We start from the raw sequence: 19548 nt of genomic DNA, 5'->3' as shown, positions 1-19548 counted from the left end.
TTATAATCCGGTGCGCCTTATGTATGGAAGATATAGGACCAAAAACTATTTTTTGGGGGTGCGCCCTATAACCCGGTGCGCCTTATAGTGCGGAATATACGTTACTCGAATGAATACAAACGAATGAGATAGTAGAATATAATTCACATTCTTTTAAAGTCTCAACTGATATTACAGGTCAATAAAAACATAGTGCCAGAAAACATCCATAAATTATTCATTCGGAAAGGGGGAAATTATAACTTAAGAGGCTGTCGTGAATTCATAATCCCAAAGGTGAGAACCACCAGGAAAAGTATGTGTGTGTCCGTGTGCGGAGTCAAACTGTGGAACAATTTACAAGACGAGATCAAACAATGTCCAAAATATTCAAGACATGTTTATTTGTATAGCCCTTAATCACAAGAAGTCTCAAGGGGCATAGTAGTGTTTCTGTAGTATTTTTGTAGTATTACTGTATATGTATTTTCATAGTATTTCTGTGGTATTTCCATAGTAATTTTGTATTATTTTAGTAGTATTTTTGTTGTACTATTTATTTAGTATTTCTGTTATTGTATTTATATGGTATTGTCATTTCTGTAGTATTATTATATTATTTTAGCAGTATTTGTGAAGTTTTATTTATGTGGTATCGTTGTCATTATATTTCTGTCATAGTATTTTTGTTGTATTTTTCTGCGTATTATTTTGGTAGTATTTTGTGGTATCTCCATAGTGCTTTTGTATTTTTAGTGTTAGTAATGCAGTATTTCTGTAGTATTTCTGGAGATGTATTTTCATAGTATTTCTGTGGTATTATCATAGTATTTTGTATTATTTTAGTAGTATTTTTGTACTAATATTCATTTAGTATTTCTGTCATAGTATTTATGTGGTATTTTTGGAGTATTTTTGTATTTCTGTAGTATTATTGTAGCATTTTAGCAGTATTGGTATAATATTATATATGTGGTATCTTTGTCATCGTTTTTCTGTCATAGTACTTTTGTTGTATTTCTGTTGTATTAGTTTGGTAGTATTTTGTGACATTTACATAGTACTTTTGTCTTAATGTAGCAGTATTTTTTCTTTCTATTTCTCTTTGGCTTTCTTCCTTCCGCTCCCTTTCTTTTTCCCCCTCTCTCACGACTTTTTATCTCTTTTGTTTCTCACGCTCTCTCCCTCTCTCTTTCTTTCTTTGCCCCACCCTTTCTCCTTTTCCCTCCCTCTTTTTCTTATTTCTTTATCTCTCTTTTCCTTTCTCTTTAATCTACTCGTCCGGCCCCCAAGAGAATGTCTGTTCTATCGTGTGGCCCCCGAGTTCAAATGAGTTTGACACCCCTGCATTATTTTTTTCCCCTATTTTGCCAAAGCAAAGGCCCTTTTGGGACGCCACCCACCCGTTGAGAAACACTGCTGTAAATGATCAGGAATGATTTACAAAAGGTCTGAGCAGGCAAAAATCGGGAACGTGATTGCAAATGCGAACAGATGTGGAAATTGAGTGCGCCGGAGGTGGCATGGGCCAAATAAGCAAAATTGTCACACAGTTTAGAACAGATGCAAATGGATTCATTTGTCAGGAGCCATGTGATTTATTAAACGGAGACAAATTGCGGCGGTTGATTTGCTATCTGTAAATACTGCAAGGCACAGCACCGGTGAAATACGAGGTGAAGGCTGCCACTAGAGGGGGGTAAAACCCTGGGGAGCGCTTGGTCATTTGTTCTATGTTTCTTTTTTAGGCTCCAGGCATTCTCAGCGCACAAGAAAATCTAGCCAAAAACCAGGGCTCAAAATTGCTAATTAAGAAGCGAATTAAGTCAAAGTTACAGTGCATGAAGGTAAAAATAGAATGAAGTTGAGTAAAGTCAGTAGAGTTTTTCGAGAACCGGCTTCTTCGGCTCGGCTCACTAAAGAGAACGGGCTCTTTCAGGTCCCGAACGGCTCTTCAGGTTGTTTTTGCTTCTTTAATCCCTTTGTGACCAAATATCATGTAAAATTGTGCACAAAATTGACTTAAAGGAAGGGGGGAAATTGAAAAAAAAACAAAAAAAATACTGTTTTTCCGTTTCCGACATTGCCATCATTTGTCACGTAAAAAGCGTACCAAGTGTATACGCCGCTCTTTTTGTCCCCGACCACGTCTACTCTGCTTTCCTGGCTTACGACTCGCTTACGCCCCTGACCGCGTTTTCGCTCTCCTGTTTTTTCGTTCCCGACACCGCCATCGCTCGCCATGTAAAAACTGTACAAAGTGTTTACGCCGCTCTTTTTGTCCCTGACTAAAGTCTACTCTCCTATCCTGGCTTACGACTCGCTTACGACCCCGACCACGTTTTCGCTCTCCTGTTTTTTAGTTCCCGACACCGCCATCGCTCGCTACGTAAAAAACGTACGAAGCGTGTTAGCTGCACCGTCCTGATCGGAGGGGACATTTTTCGTTTTTTTTTGCACGTCGGCGTGCGCGAGGCTAATTTACCCGGCCTGGGTTTTTGATTGGCCGACATCGCCCACCGAACGGGCGCACGCTCGCAGTCCAACAGGATCCCGGCTGCGCGTCCGCCAACACGCGGCCCCTTGAATTTTCGCGCATAGCGGCTAAGTGAATAACGCTGGCCATGACCCCGACCGGTTCGCTTTTTTTTCCCGTTCGCCATCCACTCTTTGCGAAACGTGGGCTGGATGTTGCTCTTTCAAACTCTATAATAGGATATCCATTCTCCCTCGGAATAAATAGACTAGGTATCCTCGGCAGCTCGCCTAAGGGCCGAGCGAGCCACCGCTTTCGCTAGCTCGCCTCGGCCTCGGAATGAATTGTTTATCTGGCGCGGGGGTCTCCAAACTGGTGCCCGTGGGCACCTCAGCTGTCCTCCGGGGTTGCCCGCGGTCCTGTTCTGAAAATACCTCACCGGTGCTGGGTTATTGTGATTTTCTAATAACGTCATGTTTTCCTGTGGCTGACTGGGTCGATTTAACCCTACCTCTGACTTCTTTGTTTTCTTTCACTTTCTCATTTGCTCTTTTGTACTCTTTTTTTTTTTTTTTTTTTTTTTTTTACATAAAACGCGTCAAACTAATTGTGGTGAGAGAAAAAATAACATTGTGCCAGTCTAATAGATTAAAAAGAGAGAGGGAGAGAAAACAATGAGAGAGAAAAAAACAAGACAAAGAAAAATAGAGAGATGGATAAAGAAATGAGTAAAAGCTGGAAGATAATAGGAGGGGAAGACAAAAGAAGAAAAAGAAAAGAAGACAAGGAGCAAAAAGGAGATTGATGGATAAAGATAGAAACAAAGGGAGTGTGAAAAGAGGAGGGAAAGAGAAAAGGAGAGAGAGAGGAGAGAGACCAAAAAGAAAAAGAGACAAAAGAAGAGAGAGAGATAGAATCAAGAAAAAGAGGAAAAAGAAGAGAGAGAAAAATAAGAGAAAGACAAAAAAGAAAGAGGGATAAGAAAGAGAGAGAGAGAGAGAGAGAGAGAGGAGAGAAAAGGAGAGACAAATAAAAGGAGAGAAAGAAAGAAATAAAATGGCAGATAGAGAAAGAGGGAGAGAGAGAAATAAAAGGAGAGAGAGAGACATAGAGAGAGAATAAACATAGAGAAAAGAAGAGAGAAAAATAAGAGAAATCAGAGAGAAAGAAATAAAAGGAAAGAGAGAGAAAAGAGAGAGAGAGAAAGAGAGAGAGACAAGAGAAAGAGAGGGGAGGAGGCAGAAAAGAGAGAGAGAGAGAGAGAGAGAGAAAAAGTAGAGAGAAAGAGAGAGATATTAAAAGGAGAGAAAGAGAAATAAAATGAAAGATAGAGAGAGAGAGAGAGAGAGAGAGAGAGAGAGAGAGAGAGAGAGAGAGAGAGAGAGAGAGACAGAGAGAGAGAAACAAAATGAAAGATAGAGAGAGAGACAGAGAAAGAGAGAAATAAAAGGAGAGAGAGAGAGATAAAAGGAGAGAGCGAGAGAGCTCCAGTTTGCAACTGGCACCTGGCTTTGGTAACATCAAGTAGAAATCTACTGCAGCTCATTTTTTTCTCGCATCGTCACGCGGACCAGATTGATTTGTTGACGGGCCTGATCCGGCCCATGGGCCGCGCGCTTGACACCAGTGCTTAACATAGAGGAATCCATACTTAATAGAAGCCCCCCATGTTTGCCTGGCAACGGGTTTCGTTTGCGTTAGACAATACAGAGACATCTCAGGGTCAAATAGGACACAAGGTACCTGTAAATGTAATACTCACATCGCTGATTCGGTTTTCGTGATTGCTGCTATGGCAGGATGCCGGTTCTTCTTCAATGGTCTACAGGAGGTTATTCTACTGGGGAAATCGAATTGCGACACTAGCTTTCGTTGAGATTTAAAGCAGGGGTGTCAAACTCATTTTAACTCGGGGGGCCACACGATAGAACAAACATTCTCTCGGGGGCCGGACTAGTAAATTAAAGAGAAAGAAAAAGAGTGATAAAGAAATAAGAGAAAGAGGGAGGGAAAAGGAGACAGGGCAGGACTAGGAAAGAAAAAGAGAGAGAGGGAGAGAGCGTGAGAAACAAAAGAGGTAAAACGTCGTGAGAGAGGGGAAAAAGAAAAGGAGAGGAAGAAAGAAATCCAAAAATAAATAGAAAGACGGAAGGAGAGGAAAGAGAATAGAAAGCGCGAAAGGGAGGAAGAGAGAAAGAGAAAATAGAGAAAATGAAAAAAGGAAGTTAAGGCAAAAGAAGTTAAAAAGACACAGAGAGAGAAAGAAACAAAGAGCAACAAATGAAGAGAAAAAGAGAGACACAGAGAGTGAAAGAGACAGAGATAGATTGGGAGAAAAGGGGTGGAAAAGAAAGAGAGAGAGAGAGAGAGAGAGAGAGAGAGAGATAGATACAAATAGATACAAGTACAGTGTCAGAGAGAGAGAGAGAGAGAAATAGATACAAGTACAGTGTCAGAGAGAGAGAGAGAGAGAGAAATAGATACAAGTACAGTGTCAGAGAGAGAGAGAGAGAGAGAAATAGATACAAGTACAGTGTCTTTGTTCGAGGCACCTGGCTTTGGCAACATCAAGTTGACATATTTCAACCTGCAGCTTGTTTTTCTCTTGCGCTTCTCTGAGTGTTGTCCAGCGGGCCGGATTCAATCCCTTAGTGGGCCTGATCTGGCCCGCGGGCTGCCTGTTTGACGCCTGTGATTTTAGGAATAAAATGCGTTCCCTGATAGTCCTTGCCGACGTATTACCGACCCATAAACGTTTTAACCGTTTTACCGGGGTACCGCCCCCGACTCCGCCCACAAGCCGCTGCGACCTCCAATGAAATAGTCCCTCTCGGCGCAGTCATCGGAAATCGGCAGCGTGTAAACTTTACAGGAATGAATTGTTTATCTGGCGCGGGGGCAAATTACGGCCCGCGGGCCACATCCGCGGGCCACATCCGGCCCTTTGTACGTCCCTGTCCGGCCCGCGTAGGACCAATTATACACCATAAAAAAAAAAATAAACTTTTATTTTGAAATTTTATTTTGACTACATATACACGTCATAGACGTAGCGCCTTCACGCGCGTATACACTTGAGTGAGTGAAGGTGATACTGTTCGCCAGGGTACCCTTCAAGATGTCGGCACACCCCAAGAAAAGAAAAGTTGATAACGAATGCCGTGTTTTCAACAAGACATGGACTGCCAAATATTTCTTTACAGAAATTAAAGGTAAAGCAGTGTGCTTAGTCTGTGGTACACAGGTTGCTGTGTTTAAAGAATATAATTTGAGTCGCCACTACACGACCAAGCATGAAGATGAATACAGAAACCTGTCTGGTGAAGAGCGTGCAAGAAAGTCTGATGCATTGCTAGCAAAACTACAAACCCAACAAGGTTTTTTCACTAAACTTCACACTTCCAGAGATGCAGCCGTCAGGACAAGTTATGTAATTTCTCATAAAATCGCCAGAAAAAGTAAGGCATTTTCCGACGGAGAGTTCATTAAGGAGTGTTTATTGGACTCTGCTGAGCTGATATGCCCAGAAAAAAAGGGCGCGTTTGAGAACGTTTCACTCTCCCGACGCACTGTAACGAGGCGGATTGAGGACATCGCGGGAAATTTAGAGCTTCAGTTGAAGAAAAGAGCGGCCGACTTTGACTTTTTTTCTCTGGCTTTGGATGAGAGCTGCGATATACGTGACACCGCCCAGCTGCTCATCTTCTTACGTGGGATAACCGCAGACTTTCAAATCACGGAGGAGTTGGCAGCCATGCAGTCAATAAAAGGGACAACCACAGGTAATGACTTGTTCAGAGAGGTAAATGCATGTATGGACATGTTAGGACTGAAATGGGACAAGCTTGCAGGTGTGACAACAGATGGTTGTCCAAATCTTGTCGGGAAAAATATTGGACTTTTAAAGAGAATGCAGGATAAAGTGACAGAAATGAACCCTGATCAGAAATTGACATTTTTGCATTGTATCATACATCAGGAAGTGTTGTGTAAGACAGTGTTAAAAATGAAACATGTTGTTGATTCTGTCACTAAAATAGTTAACTTCATCAGAGCGAGAGCTTTAAATCACAGACAGTTTGTTGCTTTGTTGGAGGAAAATGAGGCTGAACATGGTGACATAAGCTATTACTGCACTGTTAGGTGGCTCAGCCTTGGCAAAATTCTGAAAAGTGTCTGGGACCTGAGAGACCAGATTCAGGAGTTCTGTGTTCAGAAAGGTCATGACGTCTCAGAACTTTCAGATGAAGACTGGTTGGCAGACCTCGGATTCACTGTGGATGTGACTGCACTAATGAACGAACTTAATGTCAAACTGCAGAGCAAGGGCCTTTTTGTGCATGAGATGTACAGTGCAGTGAAGGCTTTTATGAGAAAACTGCAGCTTCTCTCAAGCCAAGTGAAGGACAACATTCTGACCTTCTTGCCAACACTTAAGGAAGCCAAAAGATCAGGCGATCACCTCCAAAAGTACTCAACCATGTTAGAAACATTGCATGCAGAGTTTTCAAGGCGATTTCAAGATTTCAAAACTCTTGAGAGTGAAATGCACATGGTCTCTTCTCCCTTCAAATGCAGTGTGGATGATGCGCCAAGTGAAGTTCAGATGGAACTCATAGATCTGCAGTCTGACACACTTCTGGCAGATCACTTCAAGTCAGTCTCACTGCTGGATTTTTACTCCTCCCTCAAAGAGGAGAACTTTCCACACCTGAGGAAGCATGCTCAGAGAATCCTAGTCCTCTTTGGATCTACCTATCGTTGTGAACAGACATTCTCAGTTATGAAGTTTAATAAATCCACACATAGATCCTCCATGACTGATGACCACCTCTCAGCTGTCCTTCGCATAGCCACTTCAGACATTCCGCCGGATTTCAATGCTCTTGTTCAAGCCCAGAACAGACTGGATTATTCTCACTGAAGAGGTGACATGAGGTGAAGAACATTAAAAGTTATTGTTTGTGGAAATTAACAAGTTAAAAATAAATTGCACTGGTTCAATGATTGTTTTTCTTATTTAACCAATACACGACAATTTCACATAGCCTAATATAAATATTTACAGAGTGCTATATTCTTCTGATTATCAGCATCAGCTATTCAAAATATTTAATTTGAGCATTTTACAATGAAAGAAAGTGTGTGGCCCTCTGACACAATTCAGGTTTCTCATGCGGCCCCTGATAAAAATTAATTGCCCACCCCTGGTGTAAAGAGATAAATCCGATTGCGGGTCTTGCTTTGCCAGTTTATTGAATCTAAATGGTGCGCGCGAGCGGGGCCCCCGCCGGCCCCGCAAGGCCCATCCGTCTCCCGGACGATCATGGCCGCCTTCCACCTGCTAGCAGCGTTATTACATTCACTCCTCTAACGAGATCCCCCCAAAAGAAGAGCGTCGGATAAGGAAACCACGGAAAAGGGGAGGGTTAAAACCGAAATGGCAACCTGCCCTTTTTCCTCACTTTCTTCTTCTTTTCCGTCTTTTGGCGAGCATGCTCGGGAATCCCCCGAGCTGGAATTAGGCTCCTAATGGGAACATGCCCGCCCCTTTCACCCAGCCAAGATGGAACCCCGACTAAATGAAGTGAAAGAGCCTTTATTACCCGCTTTAATAAAAGTCCATCACACTATTATATAATCATGGAGCCCGGCCACTAGATAGATAGATAGATAGAGAGAGAGAGAGAGAGAGAGAGAGAGAGAGAGAGAGAGAGAGAGAGAGAGAGAGAGAGAGAGAGAGAGAGAGAGAGAGAGAGAGAGAGAGAGAGAGAGAGAGAGAGAGAGAGAGAGAGAGAGAGAGAGAGAGAGAGAGAGAGAGAGAGAGAGAGAGATGTCTAGAAAGATGGATAGATGGAGAGATGTCTAGAGAGATAGATAGATAGATGTCTAGAAAGATAGATAGATAAATAGCTGTATAGAGAGATGGATAGATAGATGTCTAGATAGATAGATAGATAGATAGATGTCTAAAAAGATAGATAGATGTCTAGAGAGATGTATACAGTAGATAGATAGATAGATAGATAGATAGAGAGATGGATAGTTAGATAGATAGATAGATAGATAGATAGAGAGATGGATAGTTAGATAGATAGATAGAGAGATAGAGAGATAGATAGAGAGATGTCTTGATAGATAGATAGATAGAGAGATGTCTAGAGAGATAGATAGATAGAGAGATGTCTAGAAAGATGCATAGATAGATATCTAGAGAGATAGATAGATAGATAGATACAGGTAGATGTCTAGAAAGATAGATAGATAGATGTCTAGAAAGATAGATAGAGAGATGTCTAGAGAGATAGATAGATGTCTAGAGAGATGGACAGATAGATGGATAGATAGATGTCTAGAGAGATGGATAGATAGAGGGATAGATAGATAGATAGATAGATAGGTAGATGGATAGAGAGATAGATAGATCGATGTCTAGAGCGATGGATAGATAGATGTGTAGAGAGATAGATTTATAGATAGTTAGATAGATTGATAGAGAGATGTCTAGAGAGATAGATAGTTTAGAGAGATAGATAGATAGATGTCTAGATAAATACCTGTAGATGTCTAGATATATAGATGTCTAGATAGACAGATAGATAGATAGATAATTCATCCCCGTAGGAAATTCACACTTCCAGCAGTATCCTTGTGTTGATTATTAACAGATTAACAGGATGGCCTCGGGGTGCTGTGTTTGTAGTTTAGCCACAGCGGAGTGGATGACGTCACACGCTTATTTAGTCGGTTGTAAGATCCAGAACTGTACTTAATCACATTTTTAGTAGAAGTACAATGTTGGCAACAAGATTCACTTGATATAATTGGAAATTATTTGAATGCAACACAAACTTTTCTGTGTTTTTTTTTTCTACTTTTTATTAAATTCCTTTAAAAAAATCTCATTGTGTTTATTTTTTTTCGAGCTCTTACTTTTTTCTTTTTGTTCTCTATTTTCCTACATTTCTGTATTTTCTTTTCTTCTGGCTTTTTTCTAAAAAAAAATTCTCATCCTTTTGTTTCTTTTTTTCCTCAGCTTTTCACTACTTTTTCATTTTGGTATTTTTTTCTTTTTTGTTCTATTCCCCCTTCCTTTAAGTCATTTTGTGCATAATTTTATATAATATTTGGTCATGTTGGGATTGAAGAAGCAAAAACAACCCTAGGAGCCGTTTAGGACCCGAAAGAGCCGGTTCCTTTTAGTGAGCTGAGCCGAAGAAGCCTTTTCCTTGACAAACTCTACTAACTTGAATATTCAATTAATTTAGATACATGAAGGGAATTAAACTACCTACTACTGCCAACTCTCTTTTTTTGTGAAGCGCTCACATTCAACGGCATCCCGCTTCAATTTGATGGTGGGGGGGCTAGGGGGGCTCGTTGATGAGAGATGGATAAACAGTTTGATTTGCTGCTACGGCCCCGAGGCGTCGCAAACAGGAGAGACGAGCGAGAGTCGGCTCGGGGTGCGTCGAGGGCAAAACCAGAAGGAAGAGAGGATGAGAGAAGCTCTTGGCCTAGGGATGAAGGGATGGAGGTGGAGGATAAACAAGAGTAAAGAGGCGTCAAATCCCCCCGATGTTGTTTGCGGGCCTTTTCTATTGTTTGCATGTCATCCCCTCCCTCAAGCTCTCTGTTCGTTCCGTCTCTACGCTCGCATTCCTGGATTATGTTGCCCTTCTTTTGCTATAATATCGCACCTGTATGATTCATTGTTGTTTTTTTGCAGGAACATTTTGGTGTCATGGTTTTTGGAAGAAAAAAAACGAAAATATCCCATGTTTTCATGATTTTATTACAACACTAAGAAATACATAGTCGTCAATATCAGGGATAGAGGGAATTATATTTATAGACTAGTCAAGTCAAGCCATGTTTATTTGTGACGGCCTTCATCACAAGGAGTCTCAAAGGGCTGCACAGGCTACAGATTATTGCAAACTACAGACTATTATGACACCATCCCCTGATCTAAAACCGACATGCGGGCAAGGAAAAACTCAAAAACCCCAACATGAGGAAAATGGAGAAACCTTGAGAAGTCAGGTCATGTTTATTTGTGACGCCCTTAATCACAAGGATTCTTGCAAACTATTATGAAACCATCCCCTGATCTAAAACCTACATGAGGGCAAGTAAAAACTCAAAAACCTCAGTCAAGTCAAGTCATGTTTATTGATTCCCTTCATCACAAGGAGTCTCAAAAGGCTGCACAGACCACAGATTATAGAAAACTGCAGACTGTTATTAAACCATCCCCTGATCTAAAACCGACATGCGGGCAAGGAAAAACTGAAAAACCTCAACATGAGGAAAATGAAGAAACCTTGAGAAGGGACAGTCTCAAAGGGCTGCCCAGACCAAAGATTATTGAAAACTGCAGACTGTAATTAAACCACCCCCTGATCTAAAACCGACATGCGGGCAAGGAAAAACTCAAAAACCACAACATGAGTCAAATCATGTTTATTTGTGATGCCCTTAATCACAACGAGTCTCAAAGGGCTGCACAGACCACAGATTGTGTCAAACCACAGACTATTATTACACCATCCCCTGATCTAAAGCCTACATGAAGGTATGGAAAAACTCAAAAACCTCAAGTCAAGTCATGTTTATTTGTGACGCCCTTAATTACAAAGAATCTCAAAGGGCTGCACAGATTACTGCAAACCACATACTATCATTAAACCATCCCCTGATCTAAAACCTACATGAGGGCAAGTAAAAACTCAAAAACCTCAAGTCAAGTCATGTTTATTTGTGACGCCCTTAATTACAAAGAGTCTCAAAGGGCTGCACAGACCACAGATTATTGCAAACCACAGACTATAATGACACCATCCCCTGATCTAAAACCTACATGAGGGAAAGGAAAAACTCAAAAACCTCAAGATGAGATAAATGAAGAAACCTTGACAGTCTCAAAGGGCTGCACAGACTACAGACTATTGTGACACCATCCCCTGATCTAAAACCTACACGAGGGCAAGGAAAAACTCAAAAACTTCAACAGGAAGAAAATGAAGGAACCTTGACAAGGGACAGTCTCAAAGGGCAGCACAGACCACAGATTACTGCAAACCACGGACTATTGTGACACCATCCCCTGATCTAAAACCTACATGAGGGCAATAAAAAAATCAAAAACCTCAACATGAGGAAAATCAAGAAACCTTGAGAACGGACAGTCAAGGGCCTGCACAGACCACAGATTATTGCAAACCACAGACTATTATGACACCATCCCCTGATCTAAAACCTACATGAGGGCAAGGAAAAACTCGAAAACCTCAGCATGACGAATATGAAAGGACCGTCCATGAGGTAATCCCCTTCCAGGATAACCAGGCTGCAACGAATGCTGCAATAACAAATAAATCTCGGTTCTTTTCTACCGTGTTCCACCGAAGCTTTTCCACCATTAAAGAGCCAAAATGGCAAATTTCCCCCGCCGCGTTCCGACCCGAACCTTTGGTCTTCGCAAATGGGGTCTCTGTTAGCGCCGACTTAACCGGATCCAACAACCACGGAGGCCGCGCGGCCCGCGAGGGAGGTAACCGACTCATTGTTAGCAAAGACGCGTAACCTCCAGACTTAACCGCGCGTAACGGCAGCGTGACGGCTTCTTTGTCTACGCCAATTAGCTAACAAAACCAGCAGCGCGCCTGAGCTCGCCCTGTGGCCTCGCGCAGAAAATCATATACGCCGCGTATATTATCCTCTTTTAGAACATGTTTACTCGGCACTTTCCTTCTGCTTTCCACCCACTCTCATTTTGCCTTAAATTCACCTCGGAGGAAAAAAAATTATGATAATAACTCACTTTTTTGTCCCCGCTGAAGTTCAAACTCATTAAGCGTAATCGGTTCGAAGATTCGGTTTTACGTAACCGGCTCATCGAGCGGCGAGCTGGTAATAAAGGAGAACTGCTCCACAGAGGACCGCCAAAATAAAAGATGCGGTGTTATTCATTTACAGTTCTGCTGCATTTTTTTTTAAATGTTAAATACTCTAATTCAAGATCTAATTCAAAGCCATTCCTGCCATCTAGTGGTAATTGCTTATACTGAAATCATTCCCAGAGACTTGACACTCACTGAAGGGCTTCTGAAAGTGTATTTACGAGTAAAGTGAAAAAAAGCCTTAAATCTCACCTATTTCTTATCATCTTGATTATTTTTCACACAAGCGAATGGAGATGCCCAAAACACTCCGGGTTTTTAACCCTGGCTTGCTTGAAGCATAGGGTTGGTACGGTAGCTTGAAATCCTTGAAAATACTTGGATTTTGAGTCAAGAGTTTGAAAATGAGGGCAGCACAGCGGCGCAGTGGTTAGCGCGTGTGCAGGCACAGTTCTGAGGTCTTGGGAACCTCCTGTGTGGGTTCGAATCCAGCTACCGGACTTCCTGTGCGGAGTTTGTATGTTCTCCCCGTTCTTGCGTGGGTGGGCACTCCGGTTTCCTCCCACGTTCCAAAGACATGCATTTCAGGCTGATTGGTCCAAATTGTCCCTAGGTGTGACTGAACGAGCGAGTTGTCTGTCCCTGTGTGCCCTGCGATTGGCTGGCAACCAGTTCAGGGTGTCCCCTGCCCACTGCCTGATGATTGCTGGGATGGGCTCCAGCACCCCCGCGACCCTACTGAGGATGAGATGAGTTTGAAAATGATTGAAATTGTTGCCATGGTCATGTTTCTCGGCAGTCTGACTCTATAGACCAGTGATTTTGAACCACTGTGCCACGACACACTGGTGTGCCGTGAGAGATCGTCAGGTGTGCCGTGAGAAATGATCCAATATAACTTTTTAAAATTTTATACAACATTTATGAATCATTTTCTGCAAATATTATGTCATTGTCAAGTGTCTGTGCTGTAAAAACAGGGGTTATTATAGATTGTAATTAAACGTACTGTTCAGTGTCATTTTACAACATTTTTGGTGTGGGGTGTGCCGCAAAATTTTTCCAATGTAAAAAAAAACGTGCCCTGGCTCAAAAAAGGTTGAAAGACACTGCTATAGACCATGCAATAAATGAAGAACAAAAAAAAAGTGGCGCTGTGTGAAGCACCACCGTCCCTTACTGGTTGCACCCAAGAGGACAGCTCTATTTAGAAAACCGTCTTTTTTGGCTCAGCTCACTGAAAAGAGCCAGCTGTTTCTGCTACCGAAATAGATCCTCAGATTGTTTTTCTTTCTTGATACATTATCATAAATAGTGGTTTCAAAACAAGGTTCAAGCAGAGTTCTTTTGTAAGAATGTCACAAAATACTGCAAACGAAGATACTGGCATATTCACCTGTCAAGGTTAAAATTTGAGATTGTATTACGGTAAAGATAAGGACACACTTGTGAGTCGGAGATTAGGTTTTTGATAGCTCTTCCATCGGAGGCGTGTCCCACCTGATCTGCTTCCAAGATCGGCTGTGAATGGAAACACACACACACCCAATGGCTAGAGATTCATTTATTGAACAGACAGCACAGGCATAAAACAATACATCTGATTGGCTTAAGCAAGATCACATGAATAGATGATACTAATCTGATTGGTTAGACAGAAATCACATATTTAAATGAAGCTCAATCAAATTGCTCCGTGTGCTTGACTGGCGTTTCTTGCAGTTTACGGTATTTCTATGGGTTTTATAAATGTTCTCAACAGTGAACATAATTATTTAATAATCTTCTATATTAAGCCTTAAACTGTAGTGTGGTATATACACTCTTTATATACTGGACCGAATGATAGTCTCTTATTGCTACTTCGGATATTTGTGTACTATACCTGTCTTTGTACTTAACAGAATTGGAACGCTCTAGAAAAGATTTGCATTGGTATAATTTTATCTCCAAGCTATTAGTACTCTTGAAAAAAGCCATATGTGGCCCGCAAGCCATAGGTTCATAACCCCTCCACTAAAAATAGCGTCACGATTACTTGAACTGCTTTCTCCCATGCTTATTAATTATGTAACCTGTCACAATGGACTCAAATTTAAATATGATTGTATTTACCCATGATTTGATATTTTTGTGTGTTTCAGTCAAAACCAACGACGCTGCTCAGGCCAAAACGGGCAACCAGGAAGGGCAAACTCAAAAAACATTGGACACAGGTAAGTTTTCCCAATTTCCTGGCATTCATTATCATGTGCAGAAAAAGAAAGAAAACCAGCAAAATCACAATACAATGAACTACAGTCCCTCTCAAAGGCGCTGACTGACTGTACAGGTAGAAGATATCAAGCAGGGCATTATCGCCATCTACTGTTTAGGAGTGTAATTGATCCTAAGTTTTTGTTATTTTTCTTAGCATTATTTTGCCGAGGAAAAGGCTCACAACTGAAAACGGGTCCGTGACCCACTTCTGGGACCCGTCCCACCAGTTGAGAAACACTGATCTATATCACTTGTCAGGAACCGGAACAGGATTAGGACCCAAACGCGTGACATTCTCATACAAGCCTTTTATTTTATGGGAAATGGGGAGTCATGCACGTTTGGCAGTAGTCTGGCGTGAAATAATAAGAAGCCAGAGGCCGAGGAGATCAATACCAGTTGCCCGAGCAGATATCGGGCAGATCGGGTCAATACCGGACAGACACGATAGATAACGAAAAAGGATATAGAAAATAAATCGGACAAACTAGACGCGAACGAAAACTGGAGAGAATTATGAACAGGACAAAAAATAGACAGGAACGAAACTGTAAACTGATATTTAACAGGACAAAATAAACGGGAACAATACCGGACAGGAAATACCAACAGGAAACCAGGACCGAGTCAGAACCCACATCTTGCGGGGCAGAGGTTCGTTGACGGGCTGACAAAGGAAGCGTGAGAGCGCTGAGCTTATAATAGACAGAAAGCCAATCTGTCAATGAGCCGCAGCTGGCGCCACACGGCTGGGCCAATTGTGTGCCGTGGCAATGTGACAGCTGACTGCAAAAAGCTAACTGGAAATAAAACGCTGTGAAAAGGTAAAGCAACCGGAAGCCGTTTTAACAGCACAGCACAAAACCCTACGAGTCAAAGGAAAACGCTACAAAGGCGAGCTACGAGGTTGGGACGCTGATCGCCAAGCATTGCATACCTTCCACTGAGGGTGAATTTATTAAAGACATTTAAAGATTGCCAGGTTGACTAATCACAGTGTCTAAAATCACCCGGACGCCTGAGGCGTGCCTCTTTTACGTCGGGTGTAAAACTTACAAAACATGTCCGCCCGGGTGAACGACAACTTTATCAAGGAAAAAAAAAAAAAACAAAGATTCGTTTTATAATCAAACATTTGCTTTATTCCAATTTCGAAATCTTTGTTCAGTTTGGAAATTTCTGAATTTCGGTTTGTTTGGCAATTTGCATACCAGCCAATCAGAAGCCTGCATCGACTAACTTCGTGCTTCCGGACTCTCCCGAGTGTTATGAGGTCGCGCATTTGCATATCATATACCAAAGTAGACGCACAGAAAACACAAGAAAAATGGTTAGCAATCAAGCCAAAACCTCAGCCCCAGAAGAAAGGTTCAAAAGAAGTTAACAAAATTGATGACGCTAAAACGTAAACGTATATTAAAAGCATGTGACTGTGAACACTTTCAATCCCAAGGACAATTGTGTATAATCGCATATTGAAATGAATGGAAAACGATTACTGTAGAGCCCCATCAGGCCCACTAAGGGATTGAATCTGGCCTGCGAGACAACACTCAGAGAAGCACAAGAGAAAATCAAGCTGCAGGTTGAAATATGTCCACTTGATGTTGCCAAAGCCAGGTGCCTCGAACAAAGACACTGTACTTGTATCTATTTCTCTCTCTCTCTCTCTCTCTTTCTTTTCCACCCCTTTTCTCCCACTCTTTTTCTTTCACTCCCTGTGTCTCTCTTTTTCTCTTCCTTTGTTGCTCTTTGTCTATTTATCTGTGTTTTTTAACCTCTTTGCTCTAACTTTCCTGTTCTCTCTTTTCTCTTTCTCTCTTCCTACCCTTCACGCTTTTTCTCTTTTCTCTCCTTCTGTCTTTCTATTTCTCTTTGGATTTCTTTCTTCCTCTCTCTTTCTTTTTCCCCTCTCTCACAACTTTTTATCTCTTTTCTTTCTCACGCTCTCTCCCTCTCTTCCTTTTTCTTTCTTCATACCCCCTCTCACCTTTTCCCTCCCTCTTTCTCTTATTTCTTTCTCTCTCTTTTTCTTTCTCTTTAATCTACTCGTCCGGCCCCCGAGAGAACGTTTCTTCTATCGTGTGGCCGCCGAGTTCAAATGAGTTTGACACCCCTGTTTTAAAGTATTGTTCTGTTCTATTTTCCCATTATCAATCCTTAATTACTGTGTTTTTTTACGATGTTTACGTCGGGTTCCTATTTTCTTTCGCTTCTAAACTCAAATGAACTCACAAATGTCTGTTTCGATTAGGATTTCATTTGCATAAAACACGGATTTTTTTTGCATTCTTTGCCCTGCAGCCAATACATGTATTTAGTGCTAGCTTAAAGCTACACACACACACAAACGTCTACATAGGGGTGTCAAACTCATTTGAACTCGGGGGGCGCACGATAGAACAAACATTCTCTCGGGGGCCGGACGAGTAGATTAAAGAGAAAGAAAAAGGGATAAAAAAAATAGGAGAAAGAGGGAGGGAAAAAGAGAGAGAGCGGGACAAAGAAAGAAAAAGAGAGAGGGAGAGAGCGTGAGAAACAAAAGCTAAAAAATCATGAGAGAGGGGGAAAGGAAAGGGAGAGGAAGAAAGTAATCCAAAGAGAAATAGAAAAACAGAAGGAGAGAAAAGAGAAAAGAAAGCGCAAAGGGTAGGAAGAGAGAAAGAGAAAAGAGAGAAAAAGAAAAAAGGAAGTAAGAGCAAAAGAGGTTAAAAGACACAGAAAGAGAAAGAGACAGAGACAGAGTGGGAGAAAGGGGGTGGAAAAGAGAAAAAAGAAAGAAACAAAGAAAGACAGAAAGACAGAAATAAAAAAGAAAGAAAGTAAGAAAGAAAGAGAAAGAAAGAAAGAAAAGAGAGAGAGAGAAATAAATACAAGTACAGTGTCTTTGTTCAAGGGACCTGGCTTTGGCAACATCAAGTTGACATATTTCAACCTGCAGCTTGTTTTCCTCTTGCGCTTCTCTGAGTGTTGTCTCGCGGGCCGGATTCAATCCCTTAGCGGGCCTGATCTGGCCCGCGGGCCGCCTGGTTGACACCTGTGACATAGACATTCAAATCAAGTCATTTCCACTGGAAACGCCGCTGATAATAAAAGCCCCGAGATAGAATAATGAGGCTAGTCCTTGTTCTGACCGGAGAACGCTCCCGTCTCTGTTCCCGTCTATGTGTTTGCGTTTAGCAGAGGAATAATTTCTCCTACGTGGGCGGTTTCGTGTTTTCATATCGGCTTTGCGTCATTTTCGAGTGTGTGTTTTTCGGCGTTTCGGCGGAGGAGGAATGGCAATGTGACCTTTAAAGTTAGCTGCCCTTTTCGGACAAATGAAAGTGCGGCCATCAGAAAGTAATTAGCCTCTTTTCCGTCCCCAGCTCCGGATGCGACGTTTTTTCGTCCTTTTTTTTTGCACGCTGTTGTTGTTTTTCTCCTTTTCTTTATGCCGCCCTTATGATGATATTAGCCCGGTGTTTCAACTTCTGTCCGTCTTATTTTTCTTCGTGAAAACCAACCGAGAACACGAATATAGCTTAGAACAGGGGTCGGGAACCTATGGTTTGCTATCCATATTTGGCTTTTTTAATCTAATACAGGGGTGTCAAACTCATTTAAGCTCGGGGGCCACACGATCGAACAAACATTCTCTCGGGGGCCGGAATAGTAGATTAGAGAGAAAGAAAAAAAAGAGAGAAAGAAATAATAGAAAGATAGGGAGAGAATGGTAGAGAGGGTGGGACAAAAAAGAGAAAGAGAGACAGACAGAGAAAACAAAGTGAGAGCGTGAGAAACAAGAGATAAAAACAGAAATAGTGAGAGAAAAAGAATGAAATACAAAGAGAAATAGAAAGAGAGAAAAAGAGGAGAGAAAGAGAGAAAGGGGAAAGACAGAAGGGGAAACCAAGAGAGAGAGAAAGAGAGTAAAGGAAAAAATGAAGAGAGAGCAAAAGAAGGTAAAAAGACATAGAGACTAAGAGACAAAAAGGAACAAAGAAAGACAAAAAAAGACAGAGAGAGTGAAAGAGAGAGTGATAGAGAGAGAAAAATGGAGGAAGAGAGCAAGAAATACAAGTGCATGGTTTGTGAGAGGCACCAGGCTTTGGCAACATCAGATGGACCGATTTCAACCTACAGCTCTCTTTCTCTTGCGCTTCTCTGAGCGTTGTCTCGCGGGCCGGATCCAATCCCCTAGTGGGCCTGATCCGGCCCGCGGGCCGCCTCTTTGACACCTGTGATCTAATAGATTAAAAAGAGAAAGAGGGTGAAAACAATGAGAGAGAGAAAAACAAGACAGAAAATAGAGAGATGGATGAAGAAAAGAGTGAAAGCTGGAAGATAATAGTAAGGGAAGATAAAAAAGCGATAGAAAAGAAGACGAGGAGCAAAAAGGAGATCTATGGATGAAGACAGAAACAAAGGGAGTGTGAAAAGAGGAGAGAGAGAGAGAGAGAGGAGAGAGACTCAAAAAAGAAAAAGAGACAAAAGAAGAGAGCGAGAGATAGAATTAGGAAAAAGAGTAAAAAGAAGAGAGAAAAATAAGAGAAAGACAAAAGATAAAGAGAGAGGAAAGAAAGAAAGAGAGAGAGACAGAAAGGAGAGAAAACAAGAGAGGAATAAAAGGAGAGAAAGAAAGAAATAAAATGGCAGATAGAGAGAGGGAGAGAAATAAAACGAGAGAGACATAGAGAGAGAAGAAAAGAAGAGAGAAAAATAAGAGTTTCTTATGTGTTGTTCCAACTCTGATTTGTCTAAAATGGAGTTTGCATGTGCAAAGCCAGCGTAACACTGGTAGTGAGATGTTGGGTCCAGTATATAAAAGCACAGTTGTCTCTACAGTTTACAGTCACGGTGTCACAGCAGACCCCATTTGGCTGGGAATCCATCTAGTGGCGATTGATCCTGCTAAAATCATTCCCAGAGACTTGATACTCACTAAAA

At 41.7% G+C, this 19548-nt stretch overlaps 1 protein-coding gene across 1 annotated transcript in view; it reads left to right on the top strand.

The window, feature by feature from the left end:
- Nucleotides 1–19548, top strand: part of rsrc1 (arginine/serine-rich coiled-coil 1) — a 284392-nt gene that overhangs the window by 212957 nt on the left and 51887 nt on the right. Inside the window, exon 7 of the mRNA XM_088346059.1 lies at nt 14505–14576. Within this exon, the coding sequence (XP_088202185.1) occupies nt 14505–14576 (72 nt within the window). The remainder of the gene's footprint in view (nt 1–14504; nt 14577–19548) is intronic.

This window comes from Urocampus carinirostris, chromosome 10, assembly GCF_059441175.1.
Source record: "Urocampus carinirostris isolate Australia breed hairy pipefish chromosome 10, RoL_Ucar_1.0, whole genome shotgun sequence".
Lineage (NCBI taxonomy): Eukaryota > Metazoa > Chordata > Actinopteri > Syngnathiformes > Syngnathidae > Urocampus > Urocampus carinirostris.
This window is presented reverse-complemented; position numbering and strand designations above follow the sequence as displayed.